Consider the following 19,094-nt stretch of genomic DNA (forward strand, 5'->3'; position numbering starts at 1 on the left):
AAAACAAAAATGGTTTACCTACAGCATCACTCTAAATAACTACTTTGATCATTTATGTTTAAGACTGTGTGTTCACGTCCTCGCCAAGTTGGAACTGCAATTCAGTCTGGGCCATTTTTTTCTCACTTATGTCGATGGCATCCTGGTTTGATAAGTTTCCAGCTCTAAACTGATCCGATCCCTTTGCGTTGCGTCATCCAGTAATGTCTGTTCAGAAAACGGACGGATGAAAAATGAATGAGTGAATGGATACGAATTGTGTTACGCTTTCTTAGCACATGGTGGCGTTTTAATACCCCGAGTCACGAATCCGGAGCGCAAATCGCGATGCTTTTAAGCAGAGTGCAGACAGTTTGCTCACCTTGATATTTACAATTTAACACTGGCAGCAGTTTCTGTGTTAAAATAAAGCCATACAAAAGCAGTACAGCTGCAGCGACCACGAAAGCGTGTTTCAATTCAGTTGTCCTCGATCGCGTTGGTGGAAGTGGCGTATATTTTCCTTTTCTTTACTGCTGTTATTTATACTTATGTCCCGTGTCGATTCCGAAGGGCGCTATATTAAAAACCAACGGATCGAGTCAATGTAACCGACGGCCGCTTGTCTTTCCTACCTCCTAGGGGCGTCGGGGCGGTTGCAGGTGCTGAGTAACCCAGCCCGAGGTTCCTCCCTCCGCCTCCCAAAATTGTTCACAATCAGGCGTTTCCTCTTTTCGCGTGCGCGGCTCGCTGAAGGTTACGAGTCGCTCCTAGCGGAGTATGCGCTCATTCGCTGCGGCTTTTCCCCTTTGCTTTCTTTCCTTGTCTGTTTTTCCAGTTAAAAAGTAGAAATCAGTTCCACGTTGCCATCATGTTGAAAGTTGTGGTAGAATCGGCAAGCAACCTTCCTAAAACTAAACTCGGAAAACCCGATCCTGTCGCTTCCATCATTTTCAAGGGTAAGTAAAACTTTTGTAAAATCACTTACTTAACAGATTAAACGGTGCACGTAGTCCAGAGGAAAGAAATGCATTTAAAGGTATTGACTCAAATATAGATAACAACCGTTTAACAGCTTTAATTAAATGTTGCTTTTTTAGTTTGTAATGGGAAAGCTAATCGCGTTTGCCCTTGTTACGTTGTACACGCATCGTTTATCGTGCGCAATTTTCCATTGCATGTGGCATAATTTGATATGGGGGAAATATGGCTCATATTAAAAGTTCGGTGGCTAGCTGTATTCATAATTAAATGGGCATACTGGATCCTGGAGAAGGTGGCACACAAAACTAACTGGCAGGCGTTTACTGTGTACACCCAACGTTTATTGGGCCCTGGAGAGGGGCTGTTCTGCTAGGAAAATAAGACACCATAAAGTCCTGGAATGAAGCCAGTTAATTGTTACAAACACATCCAGACTTGCTGCCTTCACAGCTCTTCAAATATTTTTTAGTTGTGCTATTTGTGGTAATTAATGTGCAGATGTTTGTGCTAAAATGTGAGAGTAATGGAGAAAGCGTTGGGGTTTCATTATGATAAATACACCTCGAGATTTAATGGACTTTGGTCTTGTCCTTTTCTGTTATTACCTTTCAGACAAGAGGCTACTGCATATGTTTTTTCAATTTGTTGCTTTTCTATTGTGGGATCAGAGCTAACATAAAGTCAATTCTGCATTGTTTGTTTCATTTATCACATAATAACATATATTTCCTGCAATAATATAAGTAGGGCAAAGGAACACAGTGTCATTCTGCCTTTTTCCCATGTTAGTGGAGAGCTGTCAAGTACAATCTGCACTTCAGAAAGCCCCGTTTCCTCATAAGCTGATGACCGTTTTAGGCCAAAGGAGGAAGTTCTTGGCCTCTTCATACTGCCAAAAAATTAATAGACGCCATGGAATGAGAAGTATAATGCAGTGACTCTGATTATAGGAATGTGAATGGAGTGCAATAGAACGGCACCCCATCCAAGACTCGTTCCCTGTTTGCACCCAGTGTTGCAGAGACAAGAACAGGAATCCTGGACTGCATAGGAATGTCAAATAACAGATGGAAGTAGTAGATGTTGTGTTAACCTGATATAATTTGCAAAACTACCATAAAGACTTATTTAAAGGGGTTATCCATCCACCCTTCCTTAAAATCTGCTTATCCTGAGCAGAGTTGTGCTGATCCAGATTATGAAAGCTTGATGAAACTTGATTGATGGCCTGCAAGTCGGCTCCCATCAGATTATGTGAGGCAGTGTACAGTTTGCTAGCTACTGTATGTCGTATGGTGAGAGTCAGGTGTAAAAAGCCTCCGTTTTTTGTCAGCACTTTGTAAAGGACAAAGCTTTTACATGCCAAAGTGAAAGACTTGAGTTAGTCTATCATTAGTATAACATTTTCAAGAAGAAAAACAGAATCATGGCTTCTGAAGCATCAGACTATATAGGTGCTGGTCATAAAATTAGAATATCATGACAAAGTTGATTTATTTCAGTAATTCCATTCAAAAAGTGAAACTTGTATATTAGATTCACTCATTACATACAGACTGATGTATTTCAAATGTTTATTTCTTTTAATGTTGATGATTATAACTGACAACTAATGAAAGTCCCAAATTCAGTATCTCGGAAAATTAGAATATCAATTAAGACCAATGCAAAAAAAGGATTTTTAGAAATGTTGGCCAACTGAAAGGTATGAACATGAAAAGTATGAGCATGTACGGCACTCAATATTTAGTTGGGGCTCCTTTGGCCTGGATTACTGCAGCAATGCGGCATGGCATGGAGTCGATCAGTCTGTGGCACTGCTCAGGTATTATGAGAGCCCATGTTGCTCTGATAGTGGCCTTCAGCTCTTCTGAATTGTTGGGTCTGGTGTATTGCATCTTCCTCTTCACAATACCCCATAGATTTTCTATGGGGTTAAGGTCAGGCGAGTTTGCTGGCCAATCAAGAACAGGGATACCATGGTCCTTAAACCAGGTACTGGTAGATTTGGCACTGTGTGCAGGTGCCAGGTCCTGTTGGAAAATGAAATCTGCATCTCTATAAAGTTCGTCAGCAGCAAGAAGCATGAAGTGCTCTAAAACTTCCTGGTAGATGGCTGCGTTGACCTTGGACCTCAGAAAACACAATGAATCAACACCAGCAGATGACATGGCACCCCAAACTATCACTGACTGTGGAAACTTTGCACTGGACCTCACACAACGTGGATTCTGTGCCTCTCCTCTCTTCCTCCAGACTCTGGGACCTTGATTTCCAAAGGAAATGCAAAATTTACTTTCATCAGAAAGCAGCAGTCCAGTCCTTTTTGTCTTTAGCCTAGGCGAGACACTTCTGACACTGTCTCTTGTTCAAGAGTGGCTTGACACAAGGAATGCTACAGCTGAAACCCATGTCTTACATACGTCTGTGCGTGGTGGTTCTTGAAGCACTGACTCCAGCTGCAGTCCACTCTTTGTGAATCTCCCCCACATTTTAGAATGGGTTTTGTTTCACAATCCTCTCCAGGGTGCGATTATCCCTATTGCTTGTACACTTTTTTCTACCACATCTTGTCCTTCCCTTCGCCTCTCTATTAATGTGCTTGGACACAGAGCTCTGTGAACAGCCAGCCTCTTTAGCAATGACCTTTTGTGTCTTGCCCTCCTTGTGCAAGGTGTCAGTGGTCGTCTTTTGGACAATTGTCAAGTCAGCAGTCTTCCCCATGATTGTGTAGCCTACAGAACTAGACTGAGAGACCATTTAAAGGCTTTTGCAGGTGTTTTGAGTTAATTAGCTGATTAGAGTGTGGCACCAGGTGTCTTCAATATTGAACCTTTTCACAATATTTAAATTTTCCGAGATACTGAATTTGGGACTTTCATTAGTTGTCAGTTATAATCATCAACATTAAAAGAAATAAACATTTGAAATACATCAGTCTGTGTGTAATGAATGGATCTAATATACAAGTTTCACTTTTTGAATGGAATTACTGAAATAAATCAACTTTGTCATGATATTCTAATTTTATGACCAGCACCTGTATAGTGCACTAGTGAAACGGCATCTGGAGTATTGTGTGCAATTCTGGTCGGCATACTACAAGAAAGACATAGCAGCACTCTGACAGACTCAGAGAATTAAACCTGTTTAGTTTTGAGCAGAGGAGACTGTGTGGAGACCTAATCCTGATTTTTCAAAATACTGCAAGGCGTTGATAAAGTAGATCCAGCAGAATTCTTTCAACTTAACGGTGAATCACATACTTGTGGACACCAGTGGAAATTAAGGGAGAGTACATTTAGGAATGGAGGCAGAAAGCACTTTTTTTAAAGCAAAAAGTTATGGGAATCTGGAGCAAACTACCGAGCCGTGTAGAATTTAGACAGTTTAACTGCTATGTTGAGCTTGATAGACAGAATGGCCTCCTCTCGTTTGTGAAGTTTCTTATATTCATACCTGTCATCTGTCTTAGTAAAGATAACAGGGTCCAACAGTGTCGCCAGCAGTTTTTCTGTCAATTTCCAGTGTTCATGGGTAGTTATTAAGTACAATAAGCAATAGTGAAAGCAGTGGGTATGGTTTAACAAAACATCTGTACCTGCATTGTCCAGGGTTTCCCATCCATTACAGGGCCCACTTATGCACACACCTCAGATGTTTAGTTTCGGTTCACCAATCCTGCACTTTTTTAAGACATGGAGTAAAATGCTTATTTTCCCAGGAGACACTGGAGAACACACAAATGCCACCCACAATATGACCAGGCTGACAATTTCAGCCCAGCTTCTTGAAGCTCGGAGGCCTCAGTGCTGATCACTGTGTTAATGCTATATTAAAGAAACACTGTGATTGAAAGATTGGGTTTGAACAACCTTGTCAGGTCGGCGTCACTCTCTCTCTTTTTTTTTTTAACCCACTGTCGGTTTCTCTTAGAGGTCATCCAGTCTCCACATCAGGCCCACCACACCTGCAGTAATTGTGAGTGCTCAGCAAATGCAGGAATGTGTGCAGGACCTGCCCAGGCATAGAGGGCTGTGCTGAAGTGAACACAAGTTGTCTGAGAATGCATTGTTCCCATGTACCACACCTTTACTTCAGTTGCCACATAAAGCAAAAGTGTGTAAGGGGTGGGGGAAGCTTCCTAGTATGAAGCTCAAAAATACATTTAAACTGAGGTAAATCGTTCAGTTTTCTGATATGATTGACCCAGCAGCTCTTTATTTTATTCACTTACTTAACTGAATTTTTAGAAAGTGAAAGAGTACAGTGTAACGCAATAGTTATATTGCTTTTTTAATACTCTCTTTTGCCCAGAAAAGTATCCCATCCCTAGTAAAGGGGAAACATATAAGCCTGCTTGTCTTTTCATATACTTTATTTATTTATTTAAGTGTTCTGTTATGTAGTCTTCACAATGGAAAGACCATTTATTCAGGAGAGGGCAATGGTCAGTTTATTTCCTCCCTTTATTGGCAAGTCCTCCTTGAATACATTTTGTAAGGACAATTTCTGCTTGTAGGTTTGACTATTCATATAAAGTAATATGTAATTAAAATGCTGACAATTCTTAAACACATGATGTGGAAGTTGGGGTCTCTTATAATAAATATAATAATAAAAATACTTAAATATTTGTTCATTAGGTGGGTGGAGGTGATTTGCGCATGCTGTTAAAATAAAGATTAAAGCATAATTCAACGCTGCACACTTTGTTGTGTTACAAACTCAGGCCTCACTCGGACATAAAGTTAAAACAAGACTTTGTACTGGAACTGGCAAAAATGATCTGCATAGAACAAAACTGATAAACATGTCTGCCTAAATAAGGTTTTGAGTTTTATTTCTGGAACATAAATAATATTTAATGTATAAAGATGAATGTGTATTTTGTATTTACTAATTTGTATGGGAGAAGAGCGCAGTTTATGTTTTGTTCTAATATATACTTGCTGCCCCCTTGGGCAGCACCAGATACCTCTGCTTCTGTTTATCTCATATGTAAGTCCACACCTTTGACTGTATCTCTGCCAGTTTTTATGCAGATTCCCCATTTGTACAGGGGAACACCAGACGGTATGCTTCTGTCCATTATGTAATTGGTTCCCCCCTGGGTAATCATTTTTGTACTTGGTGGACTCCTGGCAGTGCCAGATACCCCTGTTTCTGTTTGTCTAGTTTGCAAATATACACCATTGACCATTATCACCACCAAATTTTACACAGGCTACCCATTTGTACAGGGTAACGCCAGAGGGTATGCTTCATTCCATTATGTACTTGGTTCGGGCAGTCATTTTTGCATTTAGTGCCACCTCCCCCCGGGCAGTACTAATGTGTTAAAACCCATTGAGGAATTTCTTGTGTGATTTTCGGCTGTACAAGAAATACATTGCTGTTGTTGTATAGGGGATGACCACAGGCTATGCTTCATTCCATTATGTGCCTGGTGCCCCCTTTTACAGCGCCAGATACCCCTGTTTCTGTTTGTCTGGTGTGCAAATCCACACCATTGACTATAATCTCCACCACATTTTGCACAGTTTCACCATTTATACAGGGGGACACCAAAGGCTTTACTTCGTTCAGAAATTTAATTGGTGTCCCCACCCTGGACAGTGCTAGTTGGTTTTCTCAACCTAGGCAATGCAATGTACCCCTGCTAGTTATTCATTTATTTCACTGATGGATTTATCAAAAGAACTTAACAATTAAAGGTACAGTACAGATTTTTTCACAATAGCAGCCTGAGTGACTTGATAGGTACACAGAATCACAGACAGCTTTTGGGGCTTAAAATGTAATGCCTTGGCTACACCGGCTATCTGAAGATATCCAAATTTTGTAAAATGACACTCTCAAACCCAAAAAATGATTGATTCTTTCCAGTCTTCTAGAAGCAAATCTGAATTCACTAACTAACACAAATGCTGTCATCTTGTTTTAATCAATATTTACTGTACAAGTGTCTATCTGCACCACCTTGAAATCCAACAGTCCGATCCCAGGGCTGTAAATCCGCACATCCTTATTACGTGGGTGGTGAGTCACAACAGTTGTGAAGCAGTTCACCTCCCACTCTAGCTTTCCAGTCACTTTAGGAGCTTGACCTCCTCCTTAGACGTTTAATTACTGCACCACTGCTGCAACAAATACAAAAAGAAATTTACCTGGGGCTAAATCTTCCAAAGGAGGAATGAATCACTGCTGCCCAGCCCAGCTTTGGAGTTGCTCAGCAAGTTGTAACTAAAATGTTCATGCTTGTGAACTCATTGATATATAAAATAATGTGGATTGTTAAAATTCTTTATAGTGAAAGGTAAAGAAAATAAATAGTATAAAGTAAGCAATAAACATAATTGACTTTTTAGTTGTCAGCAGCTCTCAAAATAAAATAAAAACACTATGCAGGTGCCAGGTTATTTGTGTATTCTATTACATTACTGGCTTTCCAACGTGAAGTATATTTTGTATCATTAATTGAAATATATCAGCTTTTTATTTTATCATAAATTGTTCATTTTTTTATGTATCACCATTGTACAAAATTATCTGCCATTTGGTAGGTGACATGCCTTATGTGATTTACCTGCCCTTGTTTTTTTGTATGGCTTCCTCTTTTCAAACACTGACAGACTTACAGACTTATTTGACAGGATTGCTGACACACATTCATATCTGCAAGCATAATATCTGTTAGTTGACACAAGCTGAATGGCTCCAGGTCCATTTTAGAGTCATCTTTAGTACCCATATTCCTGCTAAAAATGTCTGACAGCACCTGTTCACAATGTAGGCATGAAATCTCACAGCTTTATTTTTTCTACAGTGCTTGTTTGACTCTGAGACAATTTTCAGTTGTATGAATGTGATAGCCAAACTTGAGATCCAGGTGCTCATTGCTGTGTTAGAACAGACTTAATTTATTTTAGATTGCAACGCCTTGCCAGTCCCCTTTTAACAAGTACAGATCTGCATTGTAACTGCTCACTTGTATTTTTTTCATTTAATATGCAGGCAAATTGAGTGACTTGCTAAGGATCACACAGTATGTCAAGATTGGGATTGAACCTGCAGTCTTATGGTTTTTGAGCAGTCTCAGTGCTACAGTGCTTGTTTATTTTTTTTAACAACTGATGTTTCATTTCTCCAACTACATTTCCTTCTATTGTGCCCTACTTGCATTTTTTCTCCTTCAGTTTTAGATGTATTGTCCCTTAGGACTTTAAGGTCTGATTTACTAGAATTCTTCTCGCTGGCTGTATTTGTAATGTTGTTTTATTGGTGGTTGTAGTCAACTTTTTGATGCAGTAGTAGTTGATCATGTCGTAATCTTTTTAATTCATGCATCTATCCATCCATATACAGAATGTGCTTTATCTGTTTTGAGGGTTATAGAGAGCTGTAGCCTTTTCTGGCTGCATCAGACATGAATCAGGAATTGGCCGTAGATAGAATGCCAGTCTACTGTAGCCCTCCATCCAATGTAATACACACATCTGTGGAAGGAGGGTGGAAAACAGAAATAAGACATGAGGAGAATGTCCAAAACCACCACAGAATGACTAGGCCAGGTTCCTGGAGTTATAAGGCAGCTGTTGTGCTCCCAGACATTTTTACTATGTTGTGCAATTATGTATATTCAGTTGCATTTTGCAATAGTAATATTTGCTTTCTGTCTAATTTTCTCATAGTTCACCCTGTGAAAGGTAGTTTATTTAAAAACTCATAGACACTTAACAGAAATTATGATTATGTCATTATGATCCTGTAGTGAAAAAGTGACATTGGAAAGGAGATTCTTAGAGAGTAAGACACCCTGTGGTATTGTGAGAATATGGAAACAAATAAAGCATCGGCGGGATTGTGTTTGTTTTAAGGCGCGTCTACCTTACTTCTTAGTTGGTCGCATTTCATTGCTTCCCTGAATGGTGGTCTGCATATGGTTGGAATCACAGAGTTTCTTTTTTTAGTTTGCATTTTATCTCCTCGACACTTCTAATAAGATGAACTTTCAAGTTTCGGACCACTTATTATGTATTCAAATTTAACATTCCTACTTCCTGCATGTAACGCTTTACATATATTTACATTAACTTTTATCTGCCAGCAATCCACCCAAGTTTGTTTTTTGGTACCAGATCATCTGTAATAATTTGTCTGATTCTAGATTATCTGCCATTACACCTAGTTTGGTGTCATCTGCAAACTTAACCATTTTGTTGTTTATGTTCTTATTTGTATTTAATCATATTGAAAAGAACAGCGGCTCAGCACTAATCCCTGGGAGACATTTGTTTTATAATCACCTAATGCGTGAGCACCTAATTCATCTAGTGTGAATTTCCCCTTGGGATTAATAAAGTATCTATCTATCTATCTATTTATCCATCTATCCATCTATCCATCTATCTATCTATCTATCTATCTATCTATCTATCTATCTATCTATCTATCTATCTATCTATCTATCTATCTATCTATCTAATGCAGAAGAAGTTTTCAGGCCAGTTTTGCATCCCCTTACATGCTGTGTTTTAAAACTTGACTTTGATCATGTTGGACCTTATCAAAAGCTTTCTGAAGATTATGATAAAAAAAATAATATATTTATCTCTTTAATCTAGGCTTTTATTGCCTCCTAATAGAATATCACTATATTAGTGAAGCACGACCCCCCCCCCCCCATCTTAATCCATGCTGATCTTTCATTTATATACCCGTTCTTTACATGTTATTGCTCAGTGCTTTTCTTAATATTGCCTTGCATCAAATTACTCGTGATGCATGTTAAGCTTACTAGCCTATATTTAACTGGATAGGCTCAATCTTTTGTATATTGAGATAACACTTGCCAGCCTTCCAGCATGTAGGGATGTTTTTTTAGTATCTGTGAAAGGTTTATATATGTACACACTAACCTCTGGTCCTGACAGTTTGTTTGATTTTGTCTTTGTTAAACTGAGCAGCATTACAATTTCCAAATGACTTGGTAGTCCCTGTAACTGCTACTCTGTATGGAAAAACATAAGAAAAATGCTGTTTTTTCTATTCATACTGAATAGAAAAACATACTGAACTTTCTGCTACTACTAAATTACTATATTTCTCTCTAATTGCCTTTTAGCATTCCTAATATCTTTTTTCACTGTTGCACTCATGCTGTAATTAGATTAAATCTTTATTGTCACATACCTGCAAAAGCATTGTGAAATTCTTTTACCACCGTTGCAGGAGGGAATGGAGAGCAAGGAAATATATACATGCAGTAAGACAATAAGATGATGTATAAATAAGAGTATCAGATGAATGGCCTAATGTACATAGTGCAAAACAGAACTGTAAAGAGATATAGATTAAGAAGTGGAGGGAAAAATGTAGATGGCAGTAAACATGTAACATATAGTAGAATTGCACATACACCAACAGGTAGATGCAGTGCAGACCAGGTAAGATTAGGTTATCGAGTATTCAGTGACCTTTTGGCATTGGGATGAAGTTGTCCCTAAATTGGGTGGAGCATGTGGTGAAGCTCGGGAAGCACTTGCCAGAAGGCAGAAATGAAAACTGGCGATATGCTAGATGGCTGCTATCAGTGATGATGGATTCAGCCCTCCTCATATGTCTGGTCAGCCCCAATGATTTTAGAAGCAGTATGGACAGTCTTTTGGAGGAGCTTGCGATCCTGACTAAACTACATTGTGATGCATCCGGTCAGGATACTTTCAATATTGTAGTGGTAGAAGTTCTCTAGAATTCCCACCCCTAAGCTCTATAGCAGTGCTTCTCAACCTCGGTCCTGGGGGCACACTGTGACTGTAGATTTTTGTTCCAACCAGCTTCTGTTTTTCTGTTTTTAATTGGACTCCTGGGCTAATTAAGTGATGTATTTCCCAAGTTCTGTGTTTTGGGAACAATATAGAAATTAGAAAACTAAGTTTGGTTAAAAAAAAAAGTATATATTAAAATGTACCAAACAGTTGTATGGGAATAATGTATTTTTTTCTTTTTAACTATATTTTCATCTTGATTTTCATTCTACTTTTCTAATTGTTTAATTCATCCATTATTTACTAGTTAGTGGGTTTGATGCTCAAAGTAGTTGCAGCCTTTTATGATTCAGTATTGTTTGCCTGGGTGTCTGCTCTGCTCGTTTTTAATTGTCATTAATAAGATACAATGAAGGGGAAAAACTGCACAGAGAAGGGGCAAAATATACTGAAATTAACAAAAGAGAGTTAAGCATTTAAATCTATAGCAAAAGCAGAAATATTTCTAAATGTCTTATAAATGTAAAAATCATGCTGCTGTGTTTTTCTGAATGTAGAATAAAAGAAAAACAATACCAACTAATTAAATGAGATGAGGTGTTATCAGGTGTTGTCACTGATTAGGAATCCAGTTGGAACAAAAACCTGCAGCCACAGTGAATCCCCAGGACTGAGGTTGGGAAACACTTCACTATAGCCTCCTTTGCCTTTGTTTTTAGGATGTAGATGGTGTTTCTTTGCAGCTTATTTTTTGCTTGTTTATCCACTGCAGAGTTTGTGTTGAATTCTTACTGCTTGCGGATTTGGAGATAAACTGGTCCTGTCTTCTTTGCAAAACATCTTTCTTTCTTTCTTTCTTTCTTTCTTTCTTTCTTTCTTTCTTTCTTTCTTTCTTTCTTTCTTTCTTTCTTTCTTTCTTTCTTTCTTTCTTTCTAGCTCATTGCTTCTATGCAGAGAGTGCCAGTAGCATGAATGTTCAGCTGCCTTCCCTTGGTGCACTTGACTGTACTAGAAGTCCTTTTTCCTATCCTTTAACTCCTAGATGAAATATTGGGACAGCTCATCTGTTAGCTAAACAAATGTGCCTGATGGACTGAATGGTCTCATATTGTTTGTCAAATTTCTTATGTTTTCTTCTTCAGGTTTTTTTTTCATGGCCATTTGTACTGAAAGAAATTATAAGTAAGTGAGATATGAACAATTAGCTTGTTTACACATGAAGTTATGTGATAGGGATTGAACTTGCTGTTTATAGACCATTTCCTTAACCACTAGGCCACACTTCCGTTTGTTGTTTCTTCAAATGCAAAGTACTATTGTTCATCCATCTGTTCATTTTCTAAACTTAAAAGCCAGTTCAGGCACAGGGGGAGCTGTCAACCCTGGTAGCAATGGGAGGGGTGAGAAGGTAGCTCAGAAATTCTGGTGGTTGAAAGGCCTGGGAATAAATAATTAAGTAAACTGTACGGATGATTATGGCTTCCTGGTGTCCAGGGCATGTTGGTTTTCCTTCAGCATTTTGTGAGGTCCAGTAGGATAGTAAGTAGAAATTGCAGATTACTTGTTTTTGTTTCTTTTCCTTGTTAAAGTGTGTATGTTTTTTCCTTTTATACACTACTGCATGTGCATTAAACATTTAATTGAAATGAAGTAACTCCCAAACTAGTAGAACCTGCTCTCTAGTCGTTTCACATGTTGCAGCAAGTTCCTAAGAACTTCAAAGGCACAGATCTCATCCGTATCTCGTGCAGAGTGACAACACCAGTAGAAGAAGTCATATTTAATGGAAGCCATGATTTAATAGGGCAGAAGATTCCAAATCTGTTTTCTTTGCCCATTTTGAATAGTGCAGACTTTCAGAGATTTTGTGTCTACCTTGACAGGAGTTCGCCATTGCTACATAGCGCATGAGTCCATCACATACCCACACTCACTTCCACCAGACCACTTTAATGTCCTTAATTGTTCTAACCTGCACATCTTTGGGAAAAGGCATACAAATACAAGTAGAACATGCAAACAAAACACACTGTGATCTAACCAGTATGTCACACAAGATTATATTTTTAAATGCATTACTCATAAATTCATGGCTAATTTTGAGTAATAGGCATAAAATTCTGTAGCTAGAGAAAAAGGGATACATGCAGTACAGCTGTCTAGTGATGTAGGCATTTCATAAAATTCTTAGGATGTGAATTTGTGGTCAATCGTGAAATTCTAGTTTCTGAAACTGTAATAGGGCAAATCATTTGAATGTATTTTTTTCTTTTTCCCTGGAAAGGAAAAATTCAGCTCACTTGAGATGGAAACAGAAAGGAGAGACTTAGAGTGTCTTCATATTGAAAATGATTAAGTACTGCAACAACTGTCACAAAGAGAGATAGCTAGAAGGTGAAGAGAAGTGGTATCTAGCTTCACAATGGTAGACAGTTTACTGCTAGCAGCAAAAGGCTGTAACAAGCCTAAGGGGCATCTTTGGTTATTTTACTTGCAACATATTGGGCTGTGGGTCTTATGTAGAAGAGGGTCAGGTCATAGCAGGCATTGGTAGTATTACCAAACTGGATTTGTGGCTTTTTTTTCTTTGGTTTTTGCTTTCTTTCCACAGTCAGGTCAGGCTTTGCTATTGTTTGTCCTCAAATTGGCCATGCCAGAATGTCAGCTGAGGGCAGCTCTTTATTACTAGTATCCAACGCTCTTATGAAGCAACAGAATATTTGTTTTCACATTACCTTCTCTTCACCTGGCACTGGATGGACTTTTATCTTGGGGAATCACTCCTCAATCCTCTGGATTAAGTTTTCTTAATGTAGAGGCACTGCAATGGATTTCCAAGTGTCTGGTCATATAATTTTGTTAGGCATCATTTTATTCTTAAACACCCAGTCAGTTGGCTGTTGGGTTTGCCCTTTAAGGTGAAAATGGACCCTTTAATGTGTGAGATTATCCTATTCCTGTTCTATTTTTGCTATGATTTAAGTTTCTTTTCCCTCATTAATACAAAACACACCTCAAAGGTCTCCCATGAGAATCTTGATGTTTACAATCTTGACGTGTTCCTTGAGAATCTTGATGCTCACAGTCTTGACATGCCCAAAGCCATGCAGCCATAACCACTTTGTAGGCCAGGCTACATCTTCATTCAGGATGACCAATAAAACCAACTGCACTAAAACACCAAGTAGTTACTTCAGAATCTTAAGTATCTGGTATTCAAGCCATGGATTTTTGCTGCCTATTTCAATTCAGTGCTTAAAAAATATGAATATTTGCAACTTTCCTTCTGCAGTGTCCTTTATTAACAAGAAACACTTTATTCTTTTCATACTTTATTTTTTATTTGCTATTCTTTTTTAATTTTAGTGAATGGTTGCCTGTGTCTGTGCTTGATGCAGTTCCTGTGACTATATAATGATATTTTTGGTTTAGAAATGCTATTCTGAACCAGTTTGTCAGTCCTCATGATGTATGAGATTCATGATGCTCGAGTTCTCTGGTTGGTTGGAATTTTTAGAATGACATTTGGCCTTGCCTGTCTTCTTTCCTATAGCATGGTTGTCTCTTACATACTGTATGGTGTAAGCAGATCAGATTTCTAAGTATGTGAAGCAAACTGATGTATGTGATTGTTACCCAGGTCTTAAGGATATCATAGAGTGAATTCCACAATTAGTCTCCAAATAAACACTTTTTATCCACAAAGAATTAACACATCTCATAAGTAACTGGAGATTTGTCCTTTTTAGTCTCTTTGGGAGAAGGTTGATTGATTATTTGGCAAATGGGATGTTAGATGGGTATCTGTAGTAAAGAACAGGAGTATAAGATAACTTTTTGAAGTTATTAAGTGAGTCTTCTGAAAAGTTTATGATTGTAAAAAAATGTTTTTCAGATGAAAAGAAGAAAACGAAGCACATCGACAGCGAACTGAATCCTGTCTGGAATGAGGTATGTTTTTTAACTTAATAGGTAACTTAAAACAATGGTCTTACACATTAGTCCTGGATTGTCCAGTGACTTACGGATATATACTGTATATATCCAGCTTAAACATATTAGGCAGAAGGACATCAGAGGGAGTTTAAAATAGTAAAACAACAAAAAAATACCTTAGCTTGTGCCATGATTGAGCATTTTTACGTGTGCTTATGGCCTCTACGTTTATCCTCCAATTTAGGATTCAGCATAGGTTACCTCCCAAACTACCTTAATCACCAAAGAACATTGCTGCCTGGTAGTTTCTGGTCACACTGCACATTTAAGCCTGTTGTGAATAAAAACAAATAAGATAAAGGAGGACTAAGGCCCCGTGTCCCCCATAGAAAAATACATTTATACATGGTGGGGCATAAAGATCTCCCACATTCTGAAGGGGTATAAAAAATTAACAAAGCTATCTAAAAAACTGTATATATTCTGAAAAATACATAAAAAACAGTTTTGTTTTAATGGGTTTTAAATATATCAGATAAATGGTGGCCGTTGTTGGCAATACATTGCTGAAGACGTTCCCGGAAGTTGTCCATCGTTCTCCGGGTCATCTCAGGCGGAATGGCGTCAATTTCCTGTCTGATCCTTTCCTTCAAATCGTCAAGAGATTGAGGACAATGTTTGAAAACCTTTTCCTTTAGGTTCCCCAAAAGAAAAAGTCACACAGGCTTAAATCTGGTGATCGTGCCAGCCACCCCATGTCTCCCCTTAAAGAGATCAAATGCCTAGGGAACATTTCCCTCAACACTCTGAGCAAATGTCATGCTGTGTAAGCTGTTGAAACCACACGTGTTCTGTATCCACATCGTCCAGTCTGCAGCACAGAAAGGTCTCCAACATTTCAACATACCCGTTGGAGGTCACAGTTATTGTTGCACCACCTTCCTCAAAAAAGTACAGGCTGATCACACCAAAGTCGACAACTGCACACCAAACAGTATGCGAAGAGAGTGAAGTGGTCGTTCATGAGGATTATGTTCAGCACAGTAGCGAAAATTCTGCTTGCTTATGGCTCCACTGATATGGAAGTGAGCCTCATCGCTACTCAGAAGAACACCTGCAGCGGGAACCTGTTCAAGAATTTCCACACTTGGCCCTCTGCAGCTGGCATGATCTCTCTCACTTAATCCTTAAGCCAACATCATTTTGTAAGGATGCAGAATCCTCCTCAAGCCCCAACTTGATATCCCCAGTGCCATGGCATGCTTACGAACAAGAATGCCTTGGCGATTGCTGAATGGATGCTCTTACTACTTCCACATATTCTGGCGTTCTAACAGTCCTAGGTCTGCCAGGTGATTTTCTTTTCAGTGTGGACCCAGTTGCCCAATGGTTAGAAATCTATAGCAAATTTGTTTTCCAATCTGGTACAGATGCGTTCCGACCGAGCGTGAAGCATGTACGGAACGCTCTCTGCGTCACTATCACAGAATGGTTGTTCTCATAATATGCTTAAACAACAAAGCCCCAATGTTCACTGGTCCAGCTCATGATGGGTACTGAAAACGGCAGCACCTAACCTACTGAATGAGACCTATCCCACCTCTCTACCACCACTACAGCCCACACAGTTCTCCCTTGAAATGTGAGAGATCTTTATGCCTCACCTTGTATTATAGCAAAGGTGGGAACTGCCTAGTTTTTTAATAAGAGCAACTGAGAGATAAACCGACCCATTAGGGGTGAATCAATGGAAGAGGTGTTAATCAAAGCCAAAGGGCCATAAAGATTGTCAATGACACCAGCATCAAACCAAAATGTAATCCATAAGTCAAAGGTTGCGGTAGCAAAGCTGAAGTCCTAACATAAACTATTGAAATCGTCAGAAAAATAATAGAAATGCAGAGTCAGTGGTTTCGTTTTGCGGACGTGCTGTCCCCCCTTATTTATCAGTGGCTAAGCGAGTTTCTCTGTCGTTTGTCTTTCCTCGACAGTTTCACTTTGGTGACAGAGTTGCTTTCTTTCAGCTTCATGCTGTAGCCTCAAACGTCTTTCTTCATCCAATTCGTTAACTTGGGGCCGCCTTTCTGGCTCTTTGTGCTACATGCTGTAGCCTTGCACTTCCAGGCTGCCTCACACTTCTGGGTCGACAGACAGACACACACATGTCCACGCATAGACGTTTATATATAAGATAATGAAGTTAGAAGTCATGTGATGTATTCTTGTGATCTACAACACTGTTCCTGGAAATCAAAAATAAATTGGTGTCACCCATGACCAAAATATCACAAAATATGAATGTTAGTGCAGATTTAAAACATTGACAAAAATAACAATAAAACTAATTTTAATATTTCTGAAAACATTCCTGAAATTCTAATAATTTATTGTGAAAAGTCATGGATGGTAAGGATTTTCACAAGCACACGGTATACAGTGTTTGCGATTAGGGAAGTTTAGTTGCTTTCATTTGATTGAAAGACAGTCCTCAGGGTATTTTGGGAGCTGTCTAAAGGGTGCCAGTGGTTGGAGTCAGGCTGAAGTCCTAGCTGTTTTTCTGGGTTACTGTCTTCTGGATTATGGAACGTACATATACAGTGTACTGTATGTCATATCCCTAGCACCAGGAACCAACTGTTCTAGCATTCCTTTTGTAGTCCACATTAGAATGGTAGGATTCAAGACACTATTATATTATAATAGACCACTAGATTACTGTAGCCTTTTCCTTAATACTCTGTAAGTTGCTTAACAGGAGGAGTAGAGGCTTGTTCCTTTGCTGTATTCTTGAAACAATTGTGGTCAATTGATGCTCCCACAGTTATTCAAATAACAGTTTTTTTGTCTTCTAAATATTTAGTCTAGTGTTCCTTTGGATCTCACTAATTCCCAGACTTTCTGTCGAATTTACCTATTGGCTCTGGATGCACAGTGTTGGGCTAATAATTTCCTTTTTTCTTTCTGCTTGTAAATTGACCCATCTGTGTTTATTTTTGTTATCAAATTGATGCCTCACCTCACCCTCTGTTTACTTTAAATCTAACTACATTAATCTATTAAGAAACAACTCCTATTTTTTAGTATCCCCAAATATTTGCTTGGAATGAAATATTATTCAGACCTTTCAATGAACAAAAAAATGCTAGATGAAATGTAAATCAAGATCTCTGCTTACCAATATTTAGACATGCTTGCAATTAAAACCACTTTTTCCAATGGCTGCTGTGGATCTGTTCACATTTGATTTGAATTTCAGCAATTTAAACAAACAGTCTGAAAGTTCAGTACTGCTGTCCTGTTTTTTCTGTAATAACCTTTTATTTATTTTCCAAATTTGAATTATAATAAGTTATTCATATATTAATGACTACAGATAAAGTAACTAATTAAGGGATTATACGTATGTCCCTGACCTTGATAATGGATTAGGAAATGACTGATTTCTAGTTAGCCCTGGTGCAGTGGTTAGTGTTGCTAACCCACAGTTTCAGGTTGGGTCATGATTTGTAGGAGTACTACACTGAACCACAAAAGATGTGTAGGTTTGGTTGATTTGTGACTCTAAAATAGCCCACTGTTCCTAATAGGAGTGATTTTTGTGAAAATGCCAAAAATTAGTGGAAAACTTGCAAAAACATTTAAGCCTAAAATAACATTGTAATATAAATGCATAAATCTGTGCATGTAAAAGGAAACCTGGAATATGTTTTTTGTGTTCTAAATGTAATGTCTTTATGTATCAACTTTCATGTAAACAAACTGATATGCAGTTCACCTGATTAACAAGTCAGAGCTGGCACTGACCCTCTGCAATACTGCATTGGATTAAATTGGGCCTGACAATACAGTATACTGTGTGCATGTTTAAAACCACTGATTTGAAACCATGTCTCTTTCTGTGTTGACTCAGCATTTTGTGTTATTGAGAATGAAAGAAACTGAGGCTTCATCAGTTAAAGCCAGAGAGGGGAACACCTGCTGCTGAGACCATTTGCTAAGCAGATTGCTAACAAACATTTTTACAGATATGAGGATGCCTGTGTGCGCAATTAAATATTAATACATTTATTTAATAATATATGTTTCAGTCTAAAAAGTATATACAAATATATCATTCCGGTATCTAGCGAAAAATGTCAGAAATTTTAATTATATCGTGATATGGATTTTTGGCCATATTACCCTGTACTGGACTGTTAACCTCGTCCTGGGTTGACTCCTGCCTTATGTCTGTTGGAATAGACTTCGGTTTTCTATATCTGTGAATTAGCCAATGTTTTTGGTTGCAATTCCGTGTCCATTCACTTTTTCTGTGGTGTTTGATTTTTGATTTTTCTCCCACATTTCAAAGAAGTGTATTTTAGGTTAATTGGTGATTCCAAATTGGCCCTGTATGACTTTGTGGGTATGCTAGAGTGGGTTGTG

The 19,094-nt window shown here is 38.4% G+C and overlaps 1 protein-coding gene across 2 annotated transcripts in view; it reads left to right on the forward strand.

Moving 5' to 3' along the window:
* Nucleotides 1-713: 713 nt before the first annotated feature.
* LOC114647017 (myoferlin-like) overlaps nt 714-19,094 on the forward strand; it is a 156,301-nt gene continuing 137,920 nt past the window's right edge. For both annotated transcript variants that reach the window (XM_051923754.1, XM_051923755.1), the window contains exons 1-2: nt 714-938; nt 14,629-14,684. In XM_051923754.1, coding sequence (XP_051779714.1) covers nt 851-938; nt 14,629-14,684 — 144 coding nt within the window. In that variant the 5' untranslated portion in view covers nt 714-850. The remainder of the gene's footprint in view (nt 939-14,628; nt 14,685-19,094) is intronic.

This window comes from Erpetoichthys calabaricus, chromosome 2 (assembly GCF_900747795.2).
Source record: "Erpetoichthys calabaricus chromosome 2, fErpCal1.3, whole genome shotgun sequence".
Taxonomy (NCBI): domain Eukaryota; kingdom Metazoa; phylum Chordata; class Cladistia; order Polypteriformes; family Polypteridae; genus Erpetoichthys; species Erpetoichthys calabaricus.